Below are 10,954 nucleotides of genomic sequence, written 5' to 3' on the forward strand. Positions count from 1 at the left end.
GGTATAATAATTTTTTTGAACATCAAGAAAAACTTTATTAATCAAAAATATCAACGGCAAACAAAAGAGATGAGATGACCACAAATACATTCAAAATATGAAATGAAGAAACAACAACCAGATGGGCATTTCTTGGGTCTTCCCGGAAAAATTGGTTGAACGTTGACCTTCGCCAATGTTGGTCCTCTTCCACTTGGAAGCAGAAAGGTGATAATGCTCTGGAATTTGTCTTTCCTAGCCACCATTAGGGTGCTATGGAAGGAAAGGAATGAAAGAGTATTTAAAGGGATTTCTCAAAATTCAGAATTCCTATTCATTAGAGTTTTAGCTCTTCTAAGGATATCTTAGGTGAAGATCCTACCATCTTTCAGGTTTGTCTCTGCTTATGATCTATGGGCAGGGTGGAGAGTGGTGTGTGGATCGGCGGTCTCTAAGCAGAAATGTCTCGAGAGTGGGTCCCTCTGCCGTTGGATTTTGTTAAACTCAATTTCGATGGTTCTAGCTTTGGGGGCATTGGTGGGGTTCTAAGGAATAGTGAAGGAGAGGTCATGTGGGCTTTTGCTGGCCCCATTGGGAGTGCCGATACAACGGAGGCCAGAATGAAAGCGGTTCATCAAGGCTTGAAGTTTTTAGTGAGAGACCGTGTGGAAAATGTTATAGTAGAGGGAGACTCGATGAACGTCGTAAGGTGGTTGAAGAAATCTCAAAATCCACCTTGGAGATTTGATCATCTTTTTGACAAAATGTTTGAATGGACGGCTTGGTCCTCTTGGTCCTTTATTCATGTTCGCCGATCAGCTAACCAAGTGGTTGATTGCCTTGCGAGATATGGAGTTTCAAAGGAGGCTTTAGCTCTCTTCGATGCTCTTCCCCTTTGATTCTTTTTTTTCTCTTGTATCTTGTCTCATTTTCCTTTTGTTGTCTTTCACCTTGTATCTTGACCATCTCGGCCGTTTGTTTCGATAAAATTGGCTACCATTTTCAAAAAAAAAAAAAACAGAAAAAGGAAGTGATACAACAAACAAACAAACCCACATACCCCTTCCCCACCCACACCCCATCCCAAAACAAGAACAAATTGCAAGGAAATTCGTTCCTACCACCAAACTTTCTCAAGCAAAATTTCCAGGATGTCTCACTTGTGCTTTGAGAGATGTTTTTTAGGGCAGATTCAAGAGCATTAAAAGTAGGGCTGCAACTTGGGTCGGGTTTTACCCGACCCGCATCGACCCGACCTGAAAATAGCGTGGGTTGGGCTCATGTTTCTCGTGTTTCGGGTCGAGCCAGGTCTACGATCCAAAAGCCAGCATGAATCTTGGGTCGAGCCGGGGTTGAAGGGGCCCAACCCGACCCGAGTTACTTAAGTTATAGTATGTATTTTTTTTTTCAAAAACTTTTGTTACTTTAAAAGGGAAAACTTAAAAGTAAAACTCACGCACGCACGTAATCACAGGGACTCTTTCCATCTTCTATTCGTTTCCCCCCTTTAGCTCTAGGGTTTCAAGTTTCAACTAAATAGTTAATGCACTAAATAGTTTATTGTTTATCTCATATGAGTACAATCATTTTCATTTGGTAATGCATCAATTTATTCTCTTTGGACTAGTTATTAGTTAATGCACTCAAGAGTTTGTCATGCTTGAGTTTTTCTACTTCTATGAGTTGAGTTGCCTTGCCAAACAAGAGTTTTCCTTAAAAAATTGCGTCAACGTAAAAAAACCCGACCCGACCCGACCTGAGATATTTCTCGGGTAGGGTTGGGTTCTTCAAAACCCGACCTGCCCGACCCGAGTTGCAGCCCTAATTAGAAGTATTCCAATCTACATTATTATGTTAGCTAAATCCCATGTGACTAAATTCTCGATATGGAAGCACATACAGCAGTATTCGTTAAATCTCCTTTGACCGACAATGGACCAAAGTGATGTTCTTTGAATACATCAGCCCGTTTTGGAGGACCAAAGTTTTCCTTATAGAAATCCTTGATGCAAGAGGGCTGGAGAATGCTTTTGCCATCTCTCCTAGAAGTTTCTTGTCATGCCACCAATCTCGGCTAGTCGAAGGCTGCAAAATGAGCTACTGTGACATTCAATTTCAGATTATCAGGCAGCGGATGCATGCATCTAGCGACAATTTTTCATGGATGATTCCACATAGAGCAATGTCCTAGCACCTAAGAATGTCCCGCCAATAGCCCCCTACAACTCTTTCCTGCACTGAGTCCTATGACACCCAATTGAAGAAGAGGGATCATCAAAGATCCAAGACCTGTCAGATTCTGTGTGGAAAGGAACGCGCGGATCTTTGGGAAAAACACTTTGGTGTCTCATCCCCTTTGTGGTAATGTGGGAGATTTGGTTGGGAAGGAAATTGCGATTTTTTAGGAAAAGTCGTCCTAATCTTTCACACTAGATTGGAAGATCAGATTCAGTGCGACATATTGGGCTCGACAAAACAGTGACTATTCTACGGATTGCATTTTTAGGAATTGGAAGACAATCGTGATGGGTTCTATTCCAAATGAAAAGCAGTTAGCGACTTGGAGGCCCCCTCCACCAAATGTTTTCAAGCTCAATGTCGATGGTTGCTCTCTTGGCAACCCCAGCAAAGCGGGAATTGGAGGGGGGTTTTTTTCTTTTTCTTTTTCTTTTTTTGAAAAGTAACAAATTCATTCCATTGTCAAAAGGCAGCATAAATGGAGGGGTTTTTAGCGACAATAATGGCGCCATTATCTACATCTTTTATTGGCCAGATGGAATAACGGACTCTACTGAAGCTGAGGTTCATGCTCTTCACTTCGGCATGAGCTTAGTTAGGGATCAAATGGAAAGTAAGATGTAGGTAGAAGGGGATTCTTCAAATGTCATCTCTTGGGTTCAAGGCATGAGCGTTGGTCCATCGAGATTAGCTAAGTTTCCTTCACAATGGATATGAGAGAGAATTTGCACTCTGTAGTTGCCAACAAGACCTTCATCTCCCTGAATTGACTCCTAATAATCAGTTTTGGACTCACAAACGGTTCTCAAAATCCAAAACAAATAGGGACTAAATCTCAATGAAGGAGATGATGACTCCTTAAGCCATCTAAGCTTATTCAAGTCCAATTCATCCAGATTTTGGAAGGGTTTAATCGAGACATATGTTTAATCTTCCGCCCGAAGTGCACTTGTAATCCTTCTTTTTAATGAAATTAGTATTTTTATAAATAAATAAAAAGAAAAATACAGGGGGGGAAATATCCCACTCGTGCCAGCTTAAGGAACAATCTGATCATTAGTAAATGTTTTGCATCAAAATTAATTTGCCAACTATGTGGAAACACAAGTGTGTGTGTGTGAGAGAGATTGAGAGAGAATAAATCATGCGGAGTCCGTTTGGTTGCGGCACTTTCCTTGGAAGATTTTGAGTCAAATCCTTGATTAAATCATGAAGTTGGTAGGTGAAGTGGGCAATTGATCTTAAGCTTAAGGTGACCCAGCCGCCTCCAGAAACTATGAAACGTTTTTTTGGTTGACAGCAGTAGTTTCCCATCATTTTCTGCAATTAGGAATTGGGGACAAAGTAATCTTGTCCTTTGCGTCTGCTCTTGTAAGATATAGGACTAATGTTCTCAAATCTCAATGGGAAATTTTGCAATTCACTATCCCACATCATTCATTCCTAACTGGGTCCTATCACATTTTTCAATGGGAGCTTGGAGGCCAACTAATTGGGAACACTACATCTCTAATAGGGGTGCAATTTAGGTCAGGTTGGGTTAAGCTTTTGCCAAAAAATGAATTAGAATCAATTACATTCTATCAAGAGTATAATTTGGGTCTGGTCAGGTTTAAGCTTTTGCTAAAAAAATGAATTGGAATCAACCCAAACCCAACTGATTTTATGGTAAAAGGTCGACCCCTAGTCTCTTGCACCACCAAGTAGTTTGCCCACTTCTCACCTATTGGTAGAAGCCATGTGACCAACAACCCATTTGAGAATTTGGCCAACTTTATTAAAAGAGGAGGAAAAGAATATTATAGCCTTTGAAACTCCATACAAATAGTCATTGTAAGTAAAAGGGGGCAAGGGATAAAAAGGGGGGATATTAGGCCCCTTACAGGGACAATCTTCCTTGGGAAGAAATTAGCAACAGCATTTTGCTTTTAGGTAATTTTATAAAAATAATCCATGAAAAATGAACTAACCAGATTCCCGGCTGCTCAATCAAGAGCCTACGAAGGAATGACCCAAAAAAAAAAAGAACAAAATGTTAATATTTCAAGAGGAATGGTAATATTAAGGGTGCCACTGCGCCGCAAGGGCGTCCCCCATTGGAACCACTTTGAGGATGTCTATCCGACCCGGGGGGCCAATACTGATATTTGCATGGATGCACTCAGTTTAGCATTCCATTCAAAAGTCGATGAATTCTTGGATGATTTTTTTTTTTGTCGGGTAAGCAATGCATTTACTAAGAGGGGGAAATAAATTTGTCATGTTGAACCATGAGCAATCCGAGGTGGGGTCCAAAAGGTGATGCTCTAGAATGATAGGTACTACTGTAATCTTCAAAAAATTAAAGGGAAGAAGAAACCTAGAGAGAGAGAGAGAGAAAGAGAATGTAAATTGTTACTTATAGATACAAAGAATTTACTCATTCCAAACCAACCACTCCCCCCCCGCCCCGGGTCTAAAGCCCAAAATCTTTCTTCCACCGAAGTTTCTTTTGCATAAAAGATTGAATTCATTTGAGCAATTTACATTAGAGAAATTCTCCTTGAGGGCAGAAATGGCTAGTAGCTCAATTCAGTCTTGAGCCATAGCTCATGACAAAACTCCCTTCTACTTCACACTACGAAAAGGAGAGTCAAAAGAATCAGTACCTCCTAAATCTACACAAAGTACATCGAACCACTAAAAAAATTCACCAAACACCAACCTCATCTTTCTTTTTGGCTTTCTTCTAAAACGAATCATCACACCCAAGAAATAAACCAACACACCCTTGGATTCCCTGTTTTGTTTTGGAGTGTACTGAGTAGAACTCTCCAAGGCTCCAACCTTCTCTTTTCTTCCCACACCTCATATCCCTCTCTTTGCCTGAACCTCCCATCTCTTCATTAGTTCCAACAATATCTCATTCCATGTGTCAATGGGCCCAGGCAAGCACCAATGCACGCAGTCATTTTGGACACGCTCTTGAATCCCATTGGTGAATGGATTAGGGTACATGTAGGGCCCAGGGTGTCCATCGGGCCTCATCATCGACAATTGGGTCACGTCGAGGGCTTCGAACCTCAACCCATGTTTGTTGCCTTCTTCTTTCACCATCTCCACCTCCTCTATCTCAATCTTCCTCAGCTCCTTATCCATCCATTCTAACTCCTTCTCACCTTCTTTGTAAGGCTCCTTCTTGGGACAAGCCCCGGCCTTGTCCCAATCGCCTTCAAAATGTGCAGGCGAGAACGTGGTAAGGATTATGCGGATATCCTTACCACTAGACCGTTCAATAACAGTCTTAAACGTAGTTTTAATTGCCTTTCTGAACACTTCATAGAATCCAATATCGGTATGATTAAGATCGGGGCAATAATGACACCCAAGTACTAGTTCTTTCTCGTAATAAACAGCAGGATGAAGGAACCAGTGGCCTATTGAGAAAATAATTACATCATTTTCACCCATATCTGACGCCCATCTCTCATCTGGGAGGTCCAGGTACAACTTATTATGATTGAAACCTGCTGCAGATTTCTCGATACCCTTTACAAGAAAGGGTGACCAATAGATGGAAACATTAATATTGTGGGAAGCAAAGTACCATCTCCTGAACTTGTTATCCTCTCCGTCTCGATAGACGAGCTCGGGAGGGGAACTTTGGGACACAAGGCAAAGAAGGGATTCAAGCTGGTTCCTAGCCATTGAATCACCTATAAAAGCAAGGTGTCTGTTCTTAAGAAGGCGGAGGAAAGCCGTGGGCTCGAACTGGGGGAGCATGCATTGCTTGGGCCGCCACCTCCAATAGAGATAGCCCATGTCTGGCCGCCCGTGGCCAATGCAATTTTGGCCATCCTTGATCGTACCGCAGCTTGTACCATTGTATCGAGAGCCCGAATTGTCGCGTACCCATTGCCCATTCGAATAATCACATTGAATTTCGCTAATCTTCTCCTCTTCGGCTACAAAAAATAGAACAAGGAAACCATTTCTTAGTCACATATGTGGTACATAGAAAATGGAGCTAACTCACTAAGGACTAGACATGCTGTGATTTTGTAAGTTTATGGGCTATGAAGAATACCTTGAGAGGATGTGATTGTAGTGGGGTTGTTTTGAGGAGTCTCATTTAAGGGTTGATTGAAGGGGAGAGGGTAGAAGTATACATGAAAGAGAGCTAAGGGAAGGAGAGCATAGAGAGCCCAAGGTAGAAGCTTCTTGATGAGGAAATGAAAGTGGCCTTTGAAAAGGGTGGTGCCCATTTCTCTGCAGGTTTTCTTCTGTTTTTTGCTACCAAGGATTAGGAGAGAGAAGGGCAACGACATGATCCGAAATGGAGGGCTCTATTTTCATGGTCAGAGTAAGAGAGGTTGGGGTTTTGGTGGAGAAAAAGAGGGGGTGATTTAGTCAAAAACAACATCTAGAATCTTATTTTCTTGGCCTAACTAAAATAATCATTCAAACCCCACACTGATTATTTCCTTGCCAATTCAAACATGTACGGATCCTTTTTTTATTAGGGCAGTGATAAATCCACTCCCCAAATGGATAAATCGACTCCCCATGTGTCTATCTCTCTCCTCTTTCTCTCTCTAACCTAGAGGAGAGAGAAAGACACATGGGGAGTGGATTTATCAATTTGGGGAGTCGATTTATCACTTCCCTTTTATTATCTAGTACATTAATAAATTTATTTCTTTTAGACCACCATATGACTGTTTCATTACTATGTATATATGGGCTAGGGATGAAGGATTGATATTTTCACCCTCTTTCCCACCATTTTCACCTCCTTTGATTTGTCCTTTCCTCCTTTTTATTTGACTTTTCCTAGTAATCAAGTGGGAAAAATGCTAGTAATGGGTGGAAATATCATTTCCCTATATATAATTAAGAAATAAAAATTATGGGTACCACATGGAGTTAGTGTACAGTTTGTCTTGTCGTATTATTAAACCATTTGTGTAGTTGTGGATCCAATTCATCCAATGAGAACCAATCAATTACGATCCGGATCGACAATCAAGTTTTGGGTCCGCAAGGGAACATGCATGTGTAATCAAAACCGTTGATCTTGTAGAAAATCATCAAACAATCCATCTGGTCTTCGTCCCATGCCGAACGGACATCACATTCGTAAGATAACGGGCTACAAAAATCAACGGCTTTTGGCTTTATTTTGGCATAATCCTAAACGAGACTTAATCAATCAAATCAGGCAAAAAACGACTATTTATTTATTTTTAAATTTGATTGGAACAGAGGGATTAGGGGTGGCAATGGTTCGGTTTCGGTTCGGTTTGACCCCCAAACCGAACCGAACCGAAATTTGAATCGGTTTGGTTTTACCAAACCAAAACCGAACCAAAACTGAATTTTCGGTTCGGTTTCGGTTCGGTTCCGCCAATTTTGCAACCCTTTACTCATAATAATTGCAAATATTCGGTTTCGGTTCGGTTTGATACCCAAACCGAACCAAACCGAAACTGAATTTTCGGTTCGGTTTCAGCTCGGTTCCGGTTCAGTTCGGCCAATTTTGCCACCCCTAAGAGGGATAGACCATCTTTCCTGATTGAGGAATGATAGAATGAAGGGTGCCCTTGCAAAAATCAGCTTCAAAGGCGCCCCTATTAGTTAATTTCTGCAAAGTGTAGCACAAACCGTATTGACTTTGCAGAAATCAGCCAATAGGGGGCACCCTTGAAGCTGATTTTTGCAAGGGCGCCCTTCGTTCTATCATTCCTTTGATTGATTATTTGATTTTTTATTATTATTTTTATTGTCATTATGTGTAATTTTCTTTTGTTTAACCTTTAAAAAAAAGCAAGAGGAGATGGAGATTTGTCCATGAAAAAGAAGTGATGTTACAGAGGTGATCACATGGGGTGGGTGCAGCTCAAGTTTTCAAGTGCTCTTCATTTAAGAAAAAGAAAATAAATAAAAACAAGTTTTCAATTTTAATATTAATATAAAAAAATTAATTAATTATCTTTAATTATTAATTTATTAAATATTTTACAAGCATGTTAGGTATTGTCTTAAAATATCATTGATCACCGTACAAGTGGCACGCGGCGGATGGGACCCACAAAGATCATAAAATTTGTGCCCTTTTTTCCCTGGGCCACCCCCCGGATGGTGTATTTAAGCTTTTCACACTGCGAAGGGGTGGCCCGGGGAAGAAAAGGGGGAAAACATATTATACCCCGTTGTCTATTTTAGTTAGTTAGTGTTGAAAAGATAGAAAGTAAGGCCTCTTGCTTTTGGGTTGTAGGGTACCTTAATCATCTTACCATATTCAGGCTTCTATGGGGAATATGATATACACTTAACACAACGTGTATAAACTAGAGGACACTGCCACATCAATATCGAACAAATGGTGATGAGTGGGGCCAACAAATGGGCGTGAGGGATTATAGATGAAGAGGGTAGGGACCCACCTATCAACCCGAACCCAACGGGTTCGACCCAATTTCCGCTCGGATTGGGGTTGAGTTAGGGTTGATTTAATTCCGGGTTGGGTGAGGTTTAGGGCCTTGGGCAACCCAACATCCCATCCTCAAATTTTATTGCAATTTTCAAAATCTTGGGTTATATTTTTTTATGTATTTTATTCTTTATTTCTGCCCAATGACGCCCGATCCAATTTTGAAAAATCGGTTGCGTTAGGGTTTAGAGATTTAGAGGCGGGCTAGGTTAGGATTGACCCTAGTCAACCCGAGACTCGGTTTGGGATAGGGTCAGCCACAACCCGACCCAACCCAGCCCGAGTTGCAGTCCTAGAACTCGGTTCTATACAATAGCATATACACTGAAGGATGATGTATTCGATGTACGGATGATTCCTAACTCACAAAAAGATAAAGAGTCACCTGATTGTTGGGCGGCAGAAATACGACGAAAATCTAAGTATGGGAGGCAGCTAAGACCTAATCTAATATTGGTAAGAAGTGGGTTAGATAGGGCCCACCACAGCCTCACATGGTTCCTTGTAACAAAAGTGACCAGCCTTTTTCTGAGTCCAAAGGAGGGAGAAGATGACATTAGAGAGAGAGAGAGAGAGAGAGAGAGAGGCCCACTGATAATGATAGGAAGAAGGAAAGAAGGAATAACACGTCGTGGTCGTGCAATGAATGATTTTCCTTAGCCTTCTTCCTACCATTATCAGTGGGCCTCTCTCTCTCTCTCTCTCTCTAATCAAACCTCACCTCTTTTTCGTGATGTGAGTAGTCAATAGGGAGGAGATAAACATTGGATTTACCTGAAACTTACCTAGTAGAAAAGTGGAAAGTAGAGTTTGGTTGTCAACCTCTTAGCGGTACAGGGTGTCATTACAAATAGATAGAGAGAGAGAGTGAGCAACATTCCCAAGAAATCCAAGCAAAATTCCACTTTTTTGTGGATTTTGGCATGGATTTCTTAAGGAGACAAGGGTGACACATCAGCAGGAGACATCCCTGGTAGTCTCTAGAGATAACAGTGCTATATTGGGAGTTTTAGCTAGTGATTAGGGGTGTCAATGGATCCGCTTCGGATCGGATCAACCTATGTCACAGTCACAATCCATTCAAATGCCTGATCTGTTTTATCAAATTCGGGCAGTCACGATCCACTTCAGATCGAATCAACTTACTCACCCTCAACCTCTTATGATTGCAATTCGCCGCCACCACGAGGACAAGTAACAGTGGCCACAACGCAGAGGATTACAGACTTACAGGCAATGATCAGAGAAGAAAAGGAAGAGGCTCACTCAAAGACTTGAGACAGATAAATGACAAAATATTGAAAATAAAAAGCGCTCAAAAATTAGATGCGTCTTATTTTTACAAAAATATCTTCGAAATAATAATTATTGTTATAAAAATTGAAGGGCATTTCCATAAAATAATATAGGGAAATATACATTTACACCCCCTCAACTTTCTGACACATTCAAGGATAACCCTATAGTTTCAAACTCATCAACTACAACTCTAGCTTTTCAATGTGTACAAGGTAGACCCCCTTTTTTGAAACACAATTAATGCTAATTGAGATCTCTCTCTAGTACTAGAGAACCTTCTCTAGTCCGCCAACCAAAAACAAAGTGGGGACACATTGATTGGATGATCCAAAACATTCATTTGATGATGGGCCCTGACATATATATAGGGTGTGCCCAAAACATCAGCTCCATAGAATCATCCTAACCCTTCGATTTGTGGACGGACCGTCAATAAAGGGGTCTACCTTATACACAATGAAAAGTCAAGGGTGTAGTTGATGAGTTTAAAACTATAGGGTTACCGTTGAACGTGTCAGAAAGTTGAGGGAAGCAGCTGTAATTTTCCCAATAATGTAATAATATCAGATTTATGGCTGGGCTTAATTGTCTAGATCCAATCGGTAATTTTTTCGGATCCTATGATTGGGATCTGAAATATGTCCATGGATCCTAGTTATGTGTCTAGGTCCTTTCCATTTAACTTCAGACTCGGACTCGGACAGTCCAACGGACTGTCTGGATTCATTGACACCCCTACTAGTAATCAAGCCTTCAATGTGTTAAAAATTTTGTCATTTACAACATATAATGGAAGTCGAAAAGTTTGCTAGAAAACATGTTCAAACATCAACCGTTTGAAAAAATAAAAAACAAGTAGTTTTTTGCTGTAAAACTTTTACAGAATATTAACACATTTTTTTACCCCATAACTGTCTTTCAGCTAACCACGTTGCAAACAAACCCCTACACTGATCTCACCTTAGC

The 10,954-nt window shown here is 40.8% G+C and overlaps 1 protein-coding gene across 1 annotated transcript; it reads right to left on the bottom strand.

Annotated features, from left to right (window-relative positions):
* Positions 1–4,702: 4,702 nt before the first annotated feature.
* TBL27 (TRICHOME BIREFRINGENCE-LIKE 27) lies at positions 4,703–6,627 on the bottom strand. Its single transcript, XM_077366835.1, has 2 exons — positions 6,284–6,627; positions 4,703–6,161 (listed from the first exon to the last, which is right to left on the bottom strand). Exons 1-2 carry the CDS (start codon positions 6,522–6,524, stop codon positions 5,065–5,067), a joined length of 1,338 nt encoding a protein of 445 aa, XP_077222950.1. The 5' UTR covers positions 6,525–6,627; the 3' UTR covers positions 4,703–5,064.
* Positions 6,628–10,954: the final 4,327 nt, after the last annotated feature.

The sequence above is a fragment of the Tasmannia lanceolata genome, unplaced genomic scaffold (assembly GCF_043159265.1).
Source record: "Tasmannia lanceolata isolate RefF3 unplaced genomic scaffold, GAP_Taslan_0.1 ptg000023l, whole genome shotgun sequence".
NCBI lineage: Eukaryota > Viridiplantae > Streptophyta > Magnoliopsida > Canellales > Winteraceae > Tasmannia > Tasmannia lanceolata.

Excerpts from the sequence above, each read along its gene's own strand:
- TBL27 (XM_077366835.1), bottom strand. The coding sequence starts at position 6,524 with ATGTCGTTGCCCTTCTCTCTCCTAATCCTTGGTAGCAAAAAACAGAAG. Across the intron at positions 6,162-6,283 it reads TACAATCACATCCTCTCAAG|CCGAAGAGGAGAAGATTAGC; the intron begins GTATTCTTCATA and ends TATTTTTTGTAG.